Source organism: Diorhabda sublineata, chromosome 4, assembly GCF_026230105.1.
Source record: "Diorhabda sublineata isolate icDioSubl1.1 chromosome 4, icDioSubl1.1, whole genome shotgun sequence".
Lineage (NCBI taxonomy): Eukaryota > Metazoa > Arthropoda > Insecta > Coleoptera > Chrysomelidae > Diorhabda > Diorhabda sublineata.
The window spans coordinates 37,465,390-37,485,978 of record NC_079477.1 but is presented as its reverse complement, the minus strand read 5'-3'; the positions used below and the strand labels follow the sequence as shown (position 1 = coordinate 37,485,978).

Sequence of the window (20,589 nt, the reverse complement as noted above, 5' to 3'; positions counted from 1 at the left end):
TATTATTACTCTTCAACATATAATGTCAGTTATTAATTCGATGATTTAAATACAAAATTTGTAGCTTTTAAGATACTAAATGACTCTCCCTGTATTTAAAACAATTTAAACGTCGTTCTAAATATATATCTCGTGCACTATAATTTATTGCCACTAAAAAATAAGCGGCTAATGTATCAAAACGAGAACATTTAAATGCAGGTGTTGTCATTGGGTCATTCACAGTTTAAAGTTGGTAACATTGATTTTAGATAGTTTGTCACACTTTTGATAAATCATTCGAACGAAGCTATAGATATCTATGAAGACCACAAACCTACACGAATTCTACACACTTGTTTTAATTACAGATACCAATCGATTTGAATATATACTGGTCGACAAAAAAAGAATTTTTTGTAGTAATACAAGAATGGATAACGTATTGTGATAAAATATATACAAACACGAAAATATGAAACAAATAATTGCAGCACGAAAGGTCAACAGAAAGCTGTTGACAATTATTGAACAGAAATCTAAAAATCCATGTCAGAATATGATTCAAGGAATGTTAGGTGTGGTTAGTACTGGTGTACGGAGCTAAAACTTGGACCTTGAGAGCTCAAATGATGAAAAACTTTGAGATATGACTCTATATATTCATCTTGAAGACACCTTGGACAGACAGAATCCCCAGCGACGAAGTACCAAGACGCATTGGTCGCAAAAGAAAGCTGTTGACAATTATTGAACAGAAATCTAAAAATCCACGTCAGAATATGATTCAAGGAATGTTAGGTGTGGTTAGTACTGGTGTAAGGAGTTAAAACTTGGACCTTGAGAGCTCAAATGATGAAAAACTTTGAGATATGACTCTATATATTCATCTTGAAGACACCTTGGACAGACAGAATCCCCAGCGACGAAGTACCAAGACGCATTGGTCGCAAAACAAAGCTGTTGACAATTATTGAACAGAAATCTAAAAATCCACGTCAGAATATGATTCAAGGAATGTTAGGTGTGGTTAGTACTGGTGTAAGGAGTTAAAACTTGGACCTTGAGAGCTCAAATGATGAAAAACTTTGAGATATGACTCTATATATTCATCTTGAAGACACCTTGGACAGACAGAATCCCCAGCGACGAAGTACCAAGACGCATTGGTCGCAAAACAAAGCTGTTGACAATTATTGAACAGAAATCTAAAAATCCACGTCAGAATATGATTCAAGGAATGTTAGGTGTGGTTAGTACTGGTGTAAGGAGTTAAAACTTGGACCTTGAGAGCTCAAATGATGAAAAACTTTGAGATATGACTCTATATATTCATCTTGAAGACACCTTGGACAGACAGAATCCCCAGCGACGAAGTACCAAGACGCATTGGTCGCAAAACAAAGCTGTTGACAATTATTGAACAGAAATCTAAAAATCCACATCAGAATCTGATTCAAGGAATGTTAGGTGTGGTTAGTACTGGTGTAAGGAGTTAAAACTTGGACCTTGAAAGCTCAAATGATGAAAAACTTTGAGATATGACTCTATATATTCATCTTGAAGACACCTTGGACAGACAAAATCCCCAGCGACGAAGTACCAAGACGCATTGGTCGCAAAACAAAGCTGTTGACAATTATTGAACAGAAATCTAAAAATCCACGTCAGAATATGATTCAAGGAATGTTAGGTGTGGTTAGTACTGGTGTACGGAGCTAAAACTTGGACCTTGAAAGCTCAAATGATGAAAAACTTTGAGATATGACTCTATATATTCATCTTGAAGACACCTTGGACAGACAGAATCCCCAGCGACGAAGTACCAAGACGCATTGGTCGCAAAACAAAGCTGTTGACAATTATTGAACAGAAATCTAAAAATCCACGTCAGAATATGATTCAAGGAATGTTAGGTGTGGTTAGTACTGGTGTAAGGAGTTAAAACTTGGACCTTGAGAGTTCAAATGATGAAAAACTTTGAGATATGATTCATTTTGAAGATAACCTGGACTGATTGAATCCCCAGCGATGAAGTACCAAGACGCGTTGGTCGGAAAAGACAAATACTGCTACAGAACGTAATGCAGGGCAGAGAAAAGCATCGTTTACCTTTCAAATTTACACCCACAATTTAGCCTTGAATGTTTATTATGACAAAATCACAATTCGAATGTGATTTTCTACCTGCGCTTCGTAGAAACATTAAGATTTCCATTATAGTTAAAAGAAATTATCTGAAGAATGAATGAATGAAAACGAAACTTCTTTACAATAAATTTAGATAATATCGGGATGGATTAATGTCCGTCTAATACATTCGATACACCAATTGAGAACGTTTAAATAATTTAACTGCCATAAAACATTAGATGTCGTCATTATTATATAGCTTTCAACGAAATTTTAGAATAAATTGCCGTTCAACAAAAAATTATTGATATTTTTAATAATTATCGTATCTAAGTAGCATAAAAATGATCTGAACTTCAATCTAGATCGTCCTACGACGTTCGATTAAGTTTTAAATGTCAATTCCTATCGAGGATGATATACACTACCCGTCAAAAGTTTTTGTTCACACTATACACAACAGATAAAAACAATACGATTTATTTTGATATTTATATGCTTCAGGACTAAAGAAACAGTTCGCCATAAAGAAACATTCTGAAAAAAAAATATCATAAATTATGATTATTTATAGAAAATACTTTCGATCAGTCCTAAAACTGCACTAGATGGATCGTAAGGTGGTTCGCGAGGACCTGGTGGCTGCTTACTAACATAAACTTCTAGATTCACAGCATATAATCAACTAATTTGAAGTATAATCTATAAAACTTACAGAGAGACTAAACACAGACAATTTATAGCAACGATAACTTGATGAGGTTAGAGTTCATAATAAGTAATTGATGATGATACGTCGCTGTGAAAAGGATAGTTTTGGATTACTTTATTTTATTTCGACGTCTTCTTCACTACTACCTTCCGTTTTTCCTTTGACGTGCCCACTTCTCTTCGCGCTTCTCTTAGACCCGAAAGTCTCAAACTTGGACTGATCACTCCATAAAACTCTATCATGGTCTTCATGTGTCCAAGGCCATCTTCCTTCAAACTCCTTTCCACTGTAGAAGTACTTAAAGGCAGATTTATTGATCTGATCTGCTAACTGTGAGCCCGAAAGTCTCAAACTTGGACTTATCACTACATGAAACTCTATCATGCTCTTCATGTGTCCAAGGCCATCTCCCCTCAAACTCCTTTCCACTGTAGAAGTACTTAAAGGCAGATTTATTGATCTGATCTGCTAACTGTGAGCCCAAAAGTCTCAAACTTGAACTGATCATTACATAAAACTCTTTCATGGTCTTCATGTGTCCAAGACCAGCTTCCCTCAAACTCCTTTCCACTGTAGAAGTCCTTGAAAGGCAGATCTCTGGATTTATTCATCTGATCTGCTAACTGTGGGCCCAAAAGTCTCAAACTTGAACTGATCACTACATAAAACTCTTTCATGGTCTTCATGTGTCAAAGGCCAGCTTCCCTCAAACTCCTTTCCACTGTAGAAGTCCTTGAAAGGCAGATCTCTGGATTTATTCATCTGATCTGCTAACTGTGGGTCCAAAAGTCTCAAACTTGAACTGATCACTACATAAAACTCTATCATGGTCTTCATGTGTCAAAGGCCATCTCCCCTCAAACTCCTTTCCACTGTAGAAGTACTTAAAGGCAGATTTATTGATCTGATCTGCTAACTGTGAGCCCAAAAGTCTCAAACTTGGACTGATCACTACATAAAACTCTATCATGCTCTTCATGTGTCCAAGGCCATCTCCCCTCAAACTCCTTTCCACTGTAGAAGTACTTAAAGGCAGATTTATTGATCTGATCTGCTAACTGTGAGCCCAAAAGTATCAAACTTGAACTGATCATTACATAAAACTCTTTCATGGTCTTCATGTGTCCAAGACCAGCTTCCCTCAAACTCCTTTCCACTGTAGAAGTCCTTGAAAGGCAGATCTCTGGATTTATTCATCTGATCTGCTAACTGTGGGCCCAAAAGTCTCAAACTTGAACTGATCACTACATAAAACTCTATCATGGTCTTCATGTGTCAAAGGCCATCTCCCCTCAAACTCCTTTCCACTGTAGAAGTACTTAAAGGCAGATTTATTGATCTGATCTGCTAACTGTGAGCCCAAAAGTATCAAACTTGAACTGATCATTACATAAAACTCTTTCATGGTCTTCATGTGTCCAAGACCAGCTTCCCTCAAACTCCTTTCCACTGTAGAAGTCCTTGAAAGGCAGATCTCTGGATTTATTCATCTGATCTGCTAACTGTGGGCCCAAAAGTCTCAAACTTGAACTGATCACTACATAAAACTCTATCATGGTCTTCATGTGTCAAAGGCCATCTCCCCTCAAACTCCTTTCCACTGTAGAAGTACTTAAAGGCAGATTTATTGATCTGATCTGCTAACTGTGAGCCCAAAAGTATCAAACTTGAACTGATCATTACATAAAACTCTTTCATGGTCTTCATGTGTCCAAGACCAGCTTCCCTCAAACTCCTTTCCACTGTAGAAGTCCTTGAAAGGCAGATCTCTGGATTTATTCATCTGATCTGCTAACTGTGGGCCCAAAAGTCTCAAACTTGAACTGATCACTACATAAAACTCTATCATGGTCTTCATGTGTCAAAGGCCAGCTTCCCTCAAACTCCTTTCCACTGTAGAAGTCCTTGAAAGGCAGATCTCTGGATTTATTCATCTGATCTGCTAACTGTGGGTCCAAAAGTCTCAAACTTGAACTGATCACTACATAAAACTCTATCATGGTCTTCATGTGTCAAAGGCCATCTCCCCTCAAACTCCTTTCCACTGTAGAAGTACTTAAAGGCAGATTTATTGATCTGATCTGCTAACTGTGAGCCCAAAAGTCTCAAACTTGGACTGATCACTACATAAAACTCTATCATGCTCTTCATGTGTCCAAGGCCATCTCCCCTCAAACTCCTTTCCACTGTAGAAGTACTTAAAGGCAGATTTATTGATCTGATCTGCTAACTGTGAGCCCAAAAGTATCAAACTTGAACTGATCATTACATAAAACTCTTTCATGGTCTTCATGTGTCCAAGACCAGCTTCCCTCAAACTCCTTTCCACTGTAGAAGTCCTTGAAAGGCAGATCTCTGGATTTATTCATCTGATCTGCTAACTGTGGGCCCAAAAGTCTCAAACTTGAACTGATCACTACATAAAACTCTATCATGGTCTTCATGTGTCAAAGGCCATCTCCCCTCAAACTCCTTTCCACTGTAGAAGTACTTAAAGGCAGATTTATTGATCTGATCTGCTAACTGTGAGCCCAAAAGTATCAAACTTGAACTGATCATTACATAAAACTCTTTCATGGTCTTCATGTGTCCAAGACCAGCTTCCCTCAAACTCCTTTCCACTGTAGAAGTCCTTGAAAGGCAGATCTCTGGATTTATTCATCTGATCTGCTAACTGTGGGCCCAAAAGTCTCAAACTTGAACTGATCACTACATAAAACTCTATCATGGTCTTCATGTGTCAAAGGCCATCTCCCCTCAAACTCCTTTCCACTGTAGAAGTACTTAAAGGCAGATTTATTGATCTGATCTGCTAACTGTGAGCCCAAAAGTATCAAACTTGAACTGATCATTACATAAAACTCTTTCATGGTCTTCATGTGTCCAAGACCAGCTTCCCTCAAACTCCTTTCCACTGTAGAAGTCCTTGAAAGGCAGATCTCTGGATTTATTCATCTGATCTGCTAACTGTGGGCCCAAAAGTCTCAAACTTGAACTGATCACTACATAAAACTCTATCATGGTCTTCATGTGTCAAAGGCCATCTCCCCTCAAACTCCTTTCCACTGTAGAAGTACTTAAAGGCAGATTTATTGATCTGATCTGCTAACTGTGAGCCCAAAAGTATCAAACTTGAACTGATCATTACATAAAACTCTTTCATGGTCTTCATGTGTCCAAGACCAGCTTCCCTCAAACTCCTTTCCACTGTAGAAGTCCTTGAAAGGCAGATCTCTGGATTTATTCATCTGATCTGCTAACTGTGGGCCCAAAAGTCTCAAACTTGAACTGATCACTACATAAAACTCTATCATGCCTCAAAAAGTATGAATCACAGCACGTTATTACGTCTCATAGGGACTAAACTACAATCATAAACACCGAAAAATTAATTCACAATTTAAGAACAACTTTTGACGGGTAGTATATATCTTTTTGTATTTAAGACCTCGATATGATAAAAAGTGTTAAATTCTCAAAAATAATGTATTTTCAAAATGGAAATAACGATAATTTTCGAGACGTACTTATCATCAAAATCGATAATCTGCTTAAAAATTAAATAATTACATTCGATGTTACGTCAAAATCTTATTAATTAAGAAGATTTAAAAAAAATCACGAGCGATAACAGGGAGTCATTTTTTCGTATATCATTTCAATAAAGAGGTTAAGTTCTTAAGCTTACAAGCTTGACAAGGTGTTCAGTTTGAAATTACTCCCATAATCATATGGAATAATAAATTATGTAGTTCGAAAAATGTCATGTCATATTTACTTTCCCAGATAAACCAACTCTGCTTCTGCATATGATTATACAGAAGTTTTGTGAACGAGATTTCAATTATAGTCCAGGAAACGTCGATGAAATATCGATGATTAATTACATGCAATGTTTTTCATATAAATTTAAGTATACAGGATGTTTCGAAAAAGGTGATTCCGTCTTTAGGACGGATAGAAAACCGAAAAATATTTATACGAATATGTTAGAGCTGATGTCTAACTCACTCGGAGTTAAATAAAGACACAAAACATAGAAAATTGAATTAAAATCAAATAAAAGTATTTTTAATAAAAAAATTTCCTAACAATTCACTTATAAAACGATAATTTTCATTTGCAACATTTGTTTAAACTCAGATACCACAAGATAAAAGTCCCAAAAATAGATTCAATATTATCATAAAATGAGATTGGAATTAATCCATTCTGTAAACGTTTCAAAAGATTTTCCTCAAAAAAAATATTAATAAGTTCCACATAGATAAATAAGCAGACATAACGAGTCATATATTTTGGTCTAGCGTCCTCTTTATTGATCAAGAAAAGGCTTTGGGCTTCGTCCATCATCTTTTCGGATAAAGACAAGACGTACGTCTCGGTATTTTCCCAAAATTTCCAGGCGGTGTAGTGGATATAAAGTCGAACCGAACTGCTTATGAAGTTCTACTGGTCATTTAAGTGCAAAATTTTATTATTGTTCTAACCTAACCTAAACTAATCTAACCTAACCTAACCACCTCGAAATGGAACAACAAAGGCTGCCAAAAGACTCTAAATATCGTAGTTGCATTCAATCAACAATCTAACTTAATCAAACCTAACCTTTTTCAGCCAATTTTTCCTTAAAAAGTGGCGTTTGGTGATGTACGAATTCCTCGAAAGTTTATCGAACGTTTTGTGAGGTTTTCCAGACGATTTTTCCGTTCGGGAAAATCATTTTCATATCCGATCTGTGCTGATCTTAAAAAGTGGCGTTTGGTGATGTACAAATTCCTCGAAAGTTAAATGGCGCAGTCAGTAGGATATTGAGAAGTTTGTTTACCGAACGTTTTTTGAGGTTTTACAGACGATTTTTGCGTTAAGGAAAATCATTTTCATATCCTATTTGACCTTAAAAATTGGAATTTGGTGATGTACAAATTCCTCGAAAGTTAAATGGCGCAGTCAGTAGGATATTCAGAAGTTTGTTTACCGAACGTTTTTTGAGGTTTTACAGACGATTTTTGCGTTAAGGAAAATCATTTTCATATCCTATTTGACCTTAAAAATTGGAATTTGGTGATGTACAAATTCCTCGAAAGTTAATTGGCGCAGTCAAGAGGATATTCAGAAGTTTGTTTATCGAACGTTTTTTGAGGTTTTTCAGCCGATTTTTCCGTTCGGGAAAGTCATTTTCATATCCTAATTGACCTTAAAAATTGGAATTTGGTGATGTACAAATTCCTCGAAAGTTAAATGACGCAGTCAGTAGGATATTCAGAAGTTTGTTTACCGAACGTTTTTTGAGGTTTTTCAGCCGATTTTTGCGTTAAGGAAAATCATTTTCATATCCTAATTGACCTTAAAAACTGGCATTTGGTGATGTACAAATTCCTCGAAAGTTAATTGGCGCAGTCAAGAGGATATTCAGAAGTTTGTTTATCGAACGTTTTTTGAGGTTTTTCAGCCGATTTTTCCGTTCGGGAAAGTCATTTTCATATCCTAATTGACCTTAAAAATTGGAATTTGGTGATGTACAAATTCCTCGAAAGTTAAATGGCGCAGTCAGTAGGATATTCAGAAGTTTGTTTACCGAAATTTTTTTGAGGTTTTACAGACGATTTTTGCGTTAAGGAAAATCATTTTCATATCCTAATTGACCTTAAAAACTGGCATTTGGTGATGTACAAATTCCTCGAAAGTTAATTGGCGCAGTCAAGAGGATATTCAGAAGTTTGTTTATCGAACGTTTTTTGAGGTTTTTCAGCCGATTTTTCCGTTCGGGAAAGTCATTTTCATATCCTAATTGACCTTAAAAATTGGAATTTGGTGATGTACAAATTCCTCGAAAGTTAAATGGCGCAGTCAGTAGGATATTCAGAAGTTTGTTTACCGAAATTTTTTTGAGGTTTTACAGACGATTTTTGCGTTAAGGAAAATCATTTTCATATCCTAATTGACCTTAAAAACTGGCATTTGGTGATGTACAAATTCCTCGAAAGTTAATTGGCGCAGTCAAGAGGATATTCAGAAGTTTGTTTATCGAACGTTTTTTGAGGTTTTTCAGCCGATTTTTCCGTTCGGGAAAGTCATTTTCATATCCTAATTGACCTTAAAAATTGGAATTTGGTGATGTACAAATTCCTCGAAAGTTAAATGGCGCAGTCAGTAGGATATTCAGAAGTTTGTTTACCGAAATTTTTTTGAGGTTTTACAGACGATTTTTGCGTTAAGGAAAATCATTTTCATATCCTAATTGACCTTAAAAACTGGCATTTGGTGATGTACAAATTCCTCGAAAGTTAATTGGCGCAGTCAAGAGGATATTCAGAAGTTTGTTTATCGAACGTTTTTTGAGGTTTTTCAGCCGATTTTTCCGTTCGGGAAAGTCATTTTCATATCCTAATTGACCTTAAAAATTGGAATTTGGTGATGTACAAATTCCTCGAAAGTTAAATGGCGCAGTCAGTAGGATATTCAGAAGTTTGTTTACCAAACGTTTTTTGAAGTTTTACAGACGATTTTTGCGTTAAGGAAAATCATTTTCATATCCTAATTGACCTTAAAAACTGGCATTTGGTGATGTACTAAGTTGGGGTGGCCAGTTTACAAGCAAAAATGACGCGCATCTTATCGACCCCATTTTTTGTAACCAGCTCTCGGACTAATAGGTCCATTAACCAGATTTACAAATTGGAATGAAAGGAATTGATTAAAAAAAATTTGAGGTCACGCAAAATTTCATTATAAAATAAATAAAAAAATAATAAACGATAATGATTGGTCCATGTTTTGCGAAATTTCGTGATTGGGCATTGAGAATATAAATCGCCTTAAAAGGTGGTCGTTTTATTAAAAAAAATTCAATAAAAGATAAAAGAAAATTTAAAGGCTCACCGAAAAAAAATGTTTCCTAAATACATCGTGTTATAAACAGTCACAGAAAACCGATTAAAAATTAAATTAATTAACTTCACTTAGTAAATAAGCAAACGCACATGAAGTCATTTTTTTTTTCGACTTATACCGAAAAATCAAATATCCGAAAAATCGCCGCGGTTTTGTTTGTTGTCAAACACATTGTCACGTGTTACACGTGCGCTTGTAAACACCAAGCTTGCGCTAAATGGTATTGGCCGTTCGAAGAGCGGAAAGCAACTAAATTACGAGGAGAAAAGTCGACGTTGAGTTGAGTAACTTTGAACTACTAGATTTTGGTTTGTTTAATTAAAAATAATAGATAAATGTTTAAACTATTATTACGAATATTTTATTTTTTAAAAACATTTTATTCGAATGGAAAACAGAAATATATTTATTCAAAATTTTGTTGTTATTACATCTTTTGATACCAATTTATTTTTTGGAAATTATTATTGATTTACAACCAATTCTATAGGCCAGGAATCAGCGGTAAAAAATGTTAAAACTGTGGAATTTTGTTAATCGACGTCGATTTTTATGGAAATTACGTATTTAAGCTCTACACACCCCCTTATTCGAAATCTACCCTGAGTATCTCATTTTTTAAGGGTGAAAACTATCCCGTATCGTAAAAAAATTAAAAATCTTGAATTTTATCATGTATTTAAGTGAAAATACAGTTTAAATTAATTATTCGTAGATCTGTTGGTATTTCCGAACAAGTTTATGATTAATTGGTATCATGCAACCCCTACGAAGTCCATCCTCTGAGGGTAGTAATATTGAAAGCTTTTTTGAAACACACTTATTATTATTATGATCTCGATTTTCATGAAAATTTGAATTTACCCTCTTTTACGAAATATTCCCCGTGCCAAACAGGGCTTTTTATATTTTCGGGGGTGTAAACTACCCCTTATTACAAAAAAATTTGAAATAACAGATTTCGTGCATGTTTCTGGTGAAATGAAATTTGAATGTTTGATTCGTAAATCTGTTGACGTTCTCAAGCACGTTTATGATCATTCAAAATCATGCAACCCCTTCAAATCATCCCCTAATCATTTAAAACGCTGAAAAATAATCTCAATGATTCTTTTATAATTGAAAATTATTCAAAATTGTATTTGTATTTGAAGTGTTCGCTTTTTAAATATTTCAACCCTTATGAAACTTTCAATTTCAAAAATTTGAAAATTGCAGTTAAATATTTTTACAGAAATGGTAAAAAAACAATAAAAATCATAATATTTTTGGAATCAATTCACGAAAATTTAGAAAAATTGATGAAAATGTACGGAAATTTATGAGAATTTATGAAAGTTGTGAAAATGTTTGAAGATATCTTGAAACTTGACAAAATCTAAGACAATTTATGAAAATTTATGGAAATGATGAAAATTTATGAAAGTGTATCGAATATAAATAGAAAATATATGAAAATTTATGAAAATTTCTGGCAATTGATGGAAATATATTGAAACTCACAAGAATTTATGAAAGTTTGTGAAAATACATGGAAATATATGAAAGTTCCTGAAAATTTACGAAAATTTACAGTCTTGTAAATTGAAATTGATAAAAATTGATAAAAATTCATGAAAATGTACGACAGTTTCTGGGCATTTATAAAAATGTATGGAAATTTATGAAAATTCACGAAAATTCACAAAAATTCATGAAAGTTTGTGAAAATTCATGGAAATATATGAAAGTTCCTGAAAATTTACGAAAATTTACAGTCTTGTAAATTGAAATTGATAAAAATTGATAAAAATTCATGAAAATGTACGACAGTTTCTGGGCATTTATAAAAATTTATGTAAATGTATGGAAATTTATGAAAATTCACGAAAATTCACAAAAATTCATGAAAGTTTGTGAAAATTCATGGAAATATATGAAAGTTCTTGAAAATTTACGAAAATTTACAGTCTTGTAAATTGAAATTGATAAAAATTCATGAAAATGTACGACAGTTTCTGGGCATTTACAAAAATTTATGAAAATGTATGGAAATTTATGAAAATTCACGAAAATTCACAAAAATTCATGAAAGTTTGTGAAAATTCATGGAAATATATGAAAGTTCTTGAAAATTTACGAAAATTTACAGTCTTGTAAATTGAAATTGATAAAAATTCATGAAAATGTACGACAGTTTCTGGGCATTTATAAAAATTTATGAAAATGTATGGAAATTTATGAAAATTCACGAAAATTCACAAAAATTCATGAAAGTTTGTGAAAATTCATGGAAATATATGAAAGTTCTTGAAAATTTACGAAAATTTACAGTCTTGCAAATTGAAATTGATAAAAATTCATGAAAATGTACGACAGTTTCTGGGCATTTATAAAAATTTATGAAAATGTATGGAAATTTATGAAAATTCACGAAAATTCACGAAAATTCATGAAAGTTTGTGAAAATGCATGGAAATATATGAAAGTTCTTGAAAATTTACGAAAATTTACAGTCTTGTAAATTGAAATTGATAAAAATTCATGAAAATGTACGACAGTTTCTGGGCATTTATAAAAATTTATGAAAATGTATGGAAATTTATGAAAATTCACGAAAATTCATGAAAGTTTGTGAAAATTCATGGAAATATATGAAAGTTCTTGAAAATTTACGAAAATTTACAGTCTTGTAAATTGAAATTGATAAAAATTCATGAAAATGTACGACAGTTTCTGGGCATTTATAAAAATTTATGAAAATGTATGGAAATTTATGAAAATTCACGAAAATTCACAAAAATTCATGAAAGTTTGTGAAAATTTATGGAAATTCATAAAAATTAACGAAAATATAGAAATTCGGGGGAATTTGTGAAAAATTCAAAAAAATTAACGAAAATATAGAAATTCGGGGGAGTTTGTGAAAATTCATAAAAATTCATGTAAATCATGAAAATTTATGGAAATTCATGGCAATAAATGAACATTGATAAAAATTTATGGAAATGGTTAAGAATCCATTGAAATTTTCGAAAATATATGAAAATTCACGAAAATTCACAAAAACTTAAGAAAAGTCATCAAATTGATGAAAATACATGGAAATTTATGACAGTTTCTGGGCATTTATAAAAATTTATGAAAATGTATGGAAATTTATGAGAGCTTATGAAAATTCACAAAATAAATGAACAAGTTATGGAAATGGATAAGAATCCATCGAAATTTTTGAAATTATATAAAAATTCACGAAAATTCACAAAAATTTATGCCAATTTTGAAATTGTATCGAAATTTCGTGGAAATTTATGAAAATTTACGAAAATTAATGGAAATTACTAAAAATTAAGGAAAACATATAAATTCATGGGAATTTGTGAAAATTCATAAAAATTCATGTAAATCATGAAAATTTTTTGAAAATTAATGGAATTTCTACGATTTTTTTTTTGCTACCACCTGTATCTATACATTTATAAATATCTACTCAACTCACAATACTATATGATATGCTTCCCTGTATAAAACGTTTTCGTTGATTGTTTCTGTCATCTGCCAAAATTATACATTCAAAGAAACAGAGGAAAAGTCACTTAAATATTTCTTAAATTACCTCAACTTTCAACAATAATCATAATAATTTTCACGCCCTGTATGATCTACTACCATGAATAGTTATTTTAAAATAACTTGCCAAATTATGAAAATAAATATTGAGTGAGGAGATTTTTATTCAGTAATATTTTATGCTCCTCGTACAAAATATTCAGGACTCAAAAAAATATCAAATTTAGATAGAAAATCAATTCAATAAATATTCCAAGTACAAACTATCCCTATAATCATAAATGAATTTGAAATTTTATGTAAACAAACATTCGAATGGGGTTGATATGTCATTTTTTGGGGTACAGAATCTACATTTACGAGATATAACATTATCTATATACCACTTTGTATAAATAAATCATAAATACCTTCATATGAATAATTTCTTTCAAATTTTTGATTTGGATAACGACGTCATCTATTTACAGATTTACAAACTAAGAAAATGAAATAGAGAAACTTGTGAATTACGTAAAGCTTCTTCAATCGTATCATAGATGGCGAGAGTAATATTATTATTTGGTAATATCTGTATTTAGAAATAGATTATGTAACTAATTTACATTCCAATAATAATTTCTAAATATTTAGTGGGAACGAAAACAAATTTATAATTTTTATAATAAAATCTATCTTTTATTCATTTTCATAGAACGTAGAAGAAACATGTTAAGGTAGATTCACATTGTAATAAACTATTATAAAAACTACTCTATTTTTAGAACAAATCCAGTTAATATGATTATTTATTGATTTCAACAATTGAAAAAATTCTCATTTTGATGTTATTGTATAATAAATTATACAAAATTCGATTTCAATTAGGAATATTGTTGATAGTAATCGTGTAAACTGTACTTAATATAAGTTCTATGACGAATGTCAAATCTGATTGACAAAGTATTTTTAGGTTAAAATTTGATAAGTCATTTATGGCTTTCATAATATATTTATTAAAAATAAAGATAATGATTGCTGTAATTATTTTATAATTCAATAAGAAAATGATAGAATCGTGTCCAAAGAAACGCATGTTACTCGGTATTACAATATTAGGAATGTAAGTAGAAACAAACACGTACATAACCTTAAAGCAAATAAAAATTCTTTTCAAGATTGACTATATTAGTGCTATTGATCGAATCGCATTGGACGGAATCAACTAAACGTCCAAAAAAATCGAATTTCGTCGTAGAGCAAAACTCTACTTGCTGGGAAGCGGGACATTACGAAAATGTCAAGGAATGCGAGCCCTGCACAGGTAAAAACATTTCTATTTTACTAATACATCGTTACGGATTTACGTGTTTAAGATTTCGAAATAAACAGCAAATCTATCGGGGTGTGTATCCACAGTTATTACAAAGAAGTATTGAGATGTTCAAATGGTGAAATTGTTACCAGAAGTTGTGATAAAGCCGTTTATTACGACGAATTGGCGTTCTGGAGATTCGAAGGCTGCATGTTTGCGATCGGAATTTTATCTACAGTTTGTGTTGTATCCAGAAAAAGAGTTTTGAACAAGCGTATTTTACAGAGAGTCCAAAGGCAGCTTGCTAACTGTGTTTGATAAGGTATGATATTATAACATGAGATATTTCTTGTTTATTTAGGAAAATGTTAATTAACATTAACTAAAATGATCAATTTTACTAATATTTATTAAATTTAATACAGGAATTCAAATAAATTATGTTTTTAATTGTACCACTTGATAGAAACGAGTTTTTTTATTAAAAAATACAGTGGCTTAGTAAAAACGTTGTTTATTACAATTTATCGTAATTTACAGAGAAATGTTCATTCAAACATATTTTAGGAATTTGATTTGCACAAAAATGAGTTTATTTTCATTTTCAGATGACCCCCACGAATTTGTACATACGCACCTACGGGGATTCTTCGAATTGGGTGGATGTTGAAACTTCAATTATACTATTTATTTACAAATTAGTGAAAGCGAACGTTATTTTAGTTGTAAAAACTGTATTGAAAAAACCGTCGATACCTTTGATTGAAATTTCTTTGGAAAATCTAAATTTCGAAACAACGCCTATACCAGAACCGGCGACGTTGGTTATTTGGCCGGTTTTAGTATCCGAACGACGAACCGTCGCAGGTTTATGTTCGGTAGCCAGAAGTTTAATTAAAATTAGCGATTTAAGCGATATAAGAGATTTATTGGGGTTCAGAGAAGCTTGTCTTTTATCTTGTTCGGAAACGTCGACTTGGACGAGATTTTGCGAAATCGATATCATCGAAACTACGAAGGACATTTTGAAAAATAAATATAATAAAGAAAAAACGTTTTTCATACCACCGGATATGCTTAGATTTGAGTACCATCTATCGACACCTGCGCGAATTCATAACGTATATAAAGTGGCTAGAAAATTTAATAGTCAAACCGAAATGCACAGTTTCAGCGAAGGACCTCAAATGACTCTATCCGATATTATATTATATCAATGTTACGAGGTGTTGTTGAAAAATTCTCCCAATAATTTACTCGAAAAATTACCTCTAACTGCGATTTGGTTCGGTAAAATGGAAAATACTTTATCGGCTAAAAAAATACGAATAACCCAAAAGAAAATCGCCTCAACGCAAATAATAGAATCAAATTTTATCAAGCAAAGTTTATATAAATCCGATCCTGTTCGTTATAAACCGGAAAAGCGGATTTATACTAAACAGAACGATCTAGAAGAATCATTCGAACTACTGAAAAATATTTACCCGGAAATAAAAAATAATAAAACGCCTTTCGGTATGGAAATCGAATTCGATTGGTCGAAAATCCCTTTAGCAGCCAATCCTAACGGCGGGGCTTTACCGAAAACCCGAGCCGGCAGAAAAAGCGAGCAATTGGAAAATTTATCAAAAGCGGTTATGAAAATAGCGAAAAAAAACGAATACAAGATAGTAGATTTCTGTAGCGGAAGCGGACATTTGGGAATCCTCCTGGGTGTTTTGCTACCTAATTGCCAGGTTATTTTAGTCGAAAATAAGGAGAGGTCTCTATCGAGAGCCGAGGAAACTATAAAGAAACTCTCGTTGACTAACGTATCGCTCGTACAATCGAATTTGGATTATTTCGATGGTGATTTCGATATAGGAGTGGCTCTACACGCGTGCGGTGTCGCTACGGATTTAGTTATACAAAATTGCGTCGAAAAAAAAGCTCATTTAGTGGTTTGTCCTTGTTGTTACGGCGGCGTAAGGGATTGTCATCGTTTGAGTTACCCTCGTAGCGAACGGTTTCGAAATTCGGATGTTGATTTGAAGAATTACCTCAACTTCGCGCACGCCGCCGACCAAACTCACGACGAGGATAATCTCAAGACGAAACAGGGTTATTTCTGTATGGACGTCGTCGATACCGATAGGAAATTTTATATCGAAAGTTTTGGTTATGAAGTGCATTTAGGGAAATTGGTTCCTCATAGTTGTACGTATAAAAATAATTTATTGGTTGGTCTATTGAAATGAAGTTTGATTTTATTAAAATTTTGATAGAAAAATTTATGTTTTACTGCCCTTATTTCCCCTATATCCCGGCATCCTTTGAAAAACCATGTACTAACTGTATTCCAGGTCGTTGGTAATGCCCTTAATCTGTAGATGACGTCTTAAATGACCGTGTCCGGTCAGAAACATTTCTTTATTAAACTTGTATTACTTTTAATAATGATACAAGTATTACTAAATTGGCATTTAGTACTTATATCATACTAAAATATCCCTTTTTCCTATTTGCTCGATTTTAACCGCGATGCAAGTAGTACTAAATCATTACATAGTACTTATGTCGTCGATTAATACTCCTTTTACTATTTATTTACTCTTAACATTGGTTTAAGTAGTACTAAATCAATATTTAGTGCAAACTTACTTATTTCTATTTATTCAATTCTAACCTTATATCGAATAGTACTAAATTAGTACGTAGAACGTACAAAGATACTCCTTTTTCTATTTATCTTCTCTTAATCTTGGTTTGAGTAGTACTGAATTAGTAAATGAGTACTTAAATCCTGCAAACATCATCCTTTCTCCTATTTATAACTTCTAACGTCTTTTCCTATTTAGTCACTTTTGAACTTGGTAGTATTTAGTACTTACATCTTGCAAAAGCAGTCCTCTTTCTAGTTATAGGCTTTTAACTTCTGTATAAGTAGTACTAAATCAGTATTTAGCACTCATATCAACCCTGGTATGAGTAGTATTAAATCAGTACTAACATTTTCCAAAAACAGTCCATTTCCCACTTATTTACTTGCTATCCCTGCAAAAGTAGTACTAAATCAGTATTTAGTACTTATATCTTCAAAAAACAGTCCTCTTCCTACTTATTTACTTCAAATCCCGGAATAAGTAGTACTAAATCAATATTTGGTACTTGTATCTTCCAAAAACAGTTCTTTTCCTACTTATTCACTTCAAACCCCGGAATAAGTAGTACTAAATCAGTATTTAGTACTTATATCCTCCAAAAACAATCTTTTTCTTACTATTTTACTCTAAACCCTGGTATAAGGAGTATTAAATCAGTATTTAGTACTTACATCTCCAAAAAACAGTCCTCTTTTTACTTATTTACTCTCAACATCTGTATAAGTAGTACTAAATCAGTATTTAGTACTTATATCCTCCAAAAACAATCTTTTTCTTACTATTTTACTCTCAACCCTGGTATAAGGAGTATTAAATCAGTATTTAGTACTTACATCTCCAAAAAACAGTCCTCTTTTTACTTATTTACTCTCAACATCAGTATAAGTAGTACTAAATCAGTATTTAGTACTTATATCCTCCAAAAACAATCTTTTTCTTACTATTTTACTCTCAACCCTGGTATAAGGAGTATTAAATCAGTATTTAGTACTTACATCTCCAAAAAACAGTCCTCTTTTTACTTATTTACTCTCAACATCTGTATAAGTAGTACTAAATCAGTATTTAGTACTTATATCCTCCAAAAACAATCTTTTTCTTACTATTTTACTCTCAACCCTGGTATAAGGAGTATTAAATCAGTATTTAGTACTTACATCTCCAAAAAACAGTCCTCTTTTTACTTATTTACTCTCAACATCTGTATAAGTAGTACTAAATCAGTATTTAGTACTTATATCCTTCAAAAACAATCTTTTTCTTACTATTTTACTCTCAACCCTGGTATAAGGAGTATTAAATCAGTATTTAGTACTTACATCTCCAAAAAACAGTCCTCTTTTTACTTATTTACTCTCAACATCAGTATAAGTAGTACTAAATCAGTATTTAGTACTTATATCCTCCAAAAACAATCTTTTTCTTACTATTTTACTCTCAACCCTGGTATAAGGAGTATTAAATCAGTATTTAGTACTTACATCTCCAAAAAACAGTCCTCTTTTTACTTATTTACTCTCAACATCTGTATAAGTAGTACTAAATCAGTATTTAGTACTTATATCCTCCAAAAACAGTCTCAGGAAAATTCGACCACAACAAGTAGCACACGAAGAAGGAAGGCAGAAGAAAAAATACAACAGAGGATCGGAACGAGTGGAGAAAATTGGATAAAAGGAGAATGAAAACTTTGATCCCAGTACCCTGACTTTCGAAAGGGCATTAATAATTCTAATAGAAGAAGAAGTGATAGTAAAAAATACTTAATTCTCACTAATTTATTTAAAAAAATACAAAAAAAAATAAAACGCAATGTTAATAACTCTACTCAAAACAGTCTTTAACGTATAAATAATCAAAATTACCTCCAATCACAAAAAATATCACATAAATATCAAACTGAAAAATTCGTTTTGTTTTTTCTCTACAATCTCCCCATCCAAGAATCAAAAACCAATCCTCCGGTGTATCTATCTTGAGCGAATCTTCGATAAATACGTTGTTTAGGTACATAAATTTTTCTTATTAAACCGACGATCTTCTTCGTATTTCCTCCTCCTAGTTCAACGTCCCTTCTGAATCTACCCGAATTGGATGCGTCGTAAATTCCTTCCGGTTCCAAAATCTCCCGTTTCGAAAATGTATCCGCATCCGATATCGAACGCCTTGGTCGCCTCAAATACGGAAGTTGATGTATTTGTTCGATTGATGAATCGTCCAACGATCTTTTTCTGATGTCGTTCACTTCGTCGATGTTTTTAATGTTCCTAGTTTCTGCTACTATAAAGCAGAATATAATAACGAAGAATTTGTACATTTTTTTCTTCTTTTTCAAACTTTATTGTCACTTGTCAGAACTTTGTTTTATTTTGAGTGAAATTTTCATTTTTCGTCGCTTATATAGTTGAGAGTCGATTGCATCACAAGATGGTTGAAAAACTGTCATTGACGCGAATTGCTTTGTGATAATAATAATTATAAATAAATAATTCACGATCTGTTAATAATAATCGTCAATAATTTTGTACTAAATTTAGAAATTGTACGCGTATTTTGTAATAATAAGAATGTCAACAAATTCCGATTGTTGAGAAAATTATCTAATTTGTTATTCTGGAAAATTATTTTACGTTTTTTTTTTTATTATTTGTAGATTAATAATTTTATTATTTAACGACATATAATGTAGGTCATAATTCGCGCAGATTGGGACTATTAAGGCTTTTCTTAAGGCTCGTTGTGGACAATTCCTCGAAACGCCGCTTTTTCTAAAAAAAATTGAGTCTTCTTCGTTATACCACCACCACCATAGCCGACATTTTTATATCTAGAAAAATACAAAAAAACTTAAACAATACATTTCACTCTTTCCGTCTCTCCCAACCCAACCTAACCTAACCTAACCTAACCCAAACTAAGCTAACGTAACCTAAACTAACCTAACCTAACTTTTTTTAGCCCTGAGGTGGGGTGGAAGCTAATGCCGTCCTCACAGCGGGCGGGTGCGGATGCTGCGAGTTTGTGTGGGGCTCTCACCCACTAAACCACCCTCCTCTTCCTAAATCCTTGGGAGTTGAGTACGCCGGGAGGACCTAACCTAACCTAACCTAGCCATTTATGTAAAATAGACTTCTAACCCATCCAGATACTTTTATTATTCATACCTCGCAATTTCCGTGGTTGTGGTGGTGGTGATATAACGAATAAATACCAAAAAATTATGTAACAGGATTTTTCCGCTGAAATCAGTTACAAAAAAACTGAATCCTTTTGCTTAATTCGTAAAAGATCGTTGCTATCCACTTAGGTACGCGTATAACGACTTTTACATACCCTCTCCGCGTTCAGAATTAGTTTAGGGCTCAATACTGTACAGTGCGAAA

The 20,589-nt window shown here is 32.7% G+C and overlaps 3 protein-coding genes across 4 annotated transcripts in view; 2 read left to right on the top strand and 1 right to left on the bottom strand.

Moving 5' to 3' along the window:
* The window catches only part of LOC130442934 (thrombospondin type-1 domain-containing protein 4), a 258,268-nt gene extending 248,299 nt beyond the window's left edge, over positions 1 to 9,969 (bottom strand). The window contains exon 1 of one of the 2 annotated variants that reach the window (XM_056777343.1): positions 9,707 to 9,969. In XM_056777343.1, the coding sequence (XP_056633321.1) occupies positions 9,707 to 9,732 (26 nt within the window). In that variant the 5' untranslated portion in view covers positions 9,733 to 9,969. The remainder of the gene's footprint in view (positions 1 to 9,706) is intronic. The other variant, XM_056777344.1, reaches the window with a different exon arrangement.
* Positions 9,970 to 14,181: 4,212 nt separating this feature from the next.
* LOC130442860 (protein JTB) lies at positions 14,182 to 14,879 on the top strand. Its single transcript, XM_056777243.1, has 3 exons — positions 14,182 to 14,369; positions 14,425 to 14,570; positions 14,623 to 14,879. Exons 1-3 carry the CDS (start codon positions 14,314 to 14,316, stop codon positions 14,877 to 14,879), a joined length of 459 nt encoding a protein of 152 aa, XP_056633221.1. The 5' UTR covers positions 14,182 to 14,313.
* LOC130442859 (glutathione S-transferase C-terminal domain-containing protein homolog) lies at positions 14,743 to 16,833 on the top strand. The gene is made up of 2 exons (XM_056777242.1): positions 14,743 to 14,883; positions 15,170 to 16,833. The coding sequence occupies exon 2, from the start codon at positions 15,170 to 15,172 to the stop codon at positions 16,799 to 16,801; it is 1,632 nt and encodes a 543-aa protein (XP_056633220.1). The 5' UTR covers positions 14,743 to 14,883; the 3' UTR covers positions 16,802 to 16,833.
* Positions 16,834 to 20,589: the final 3,756 nt, after the last annotated feature.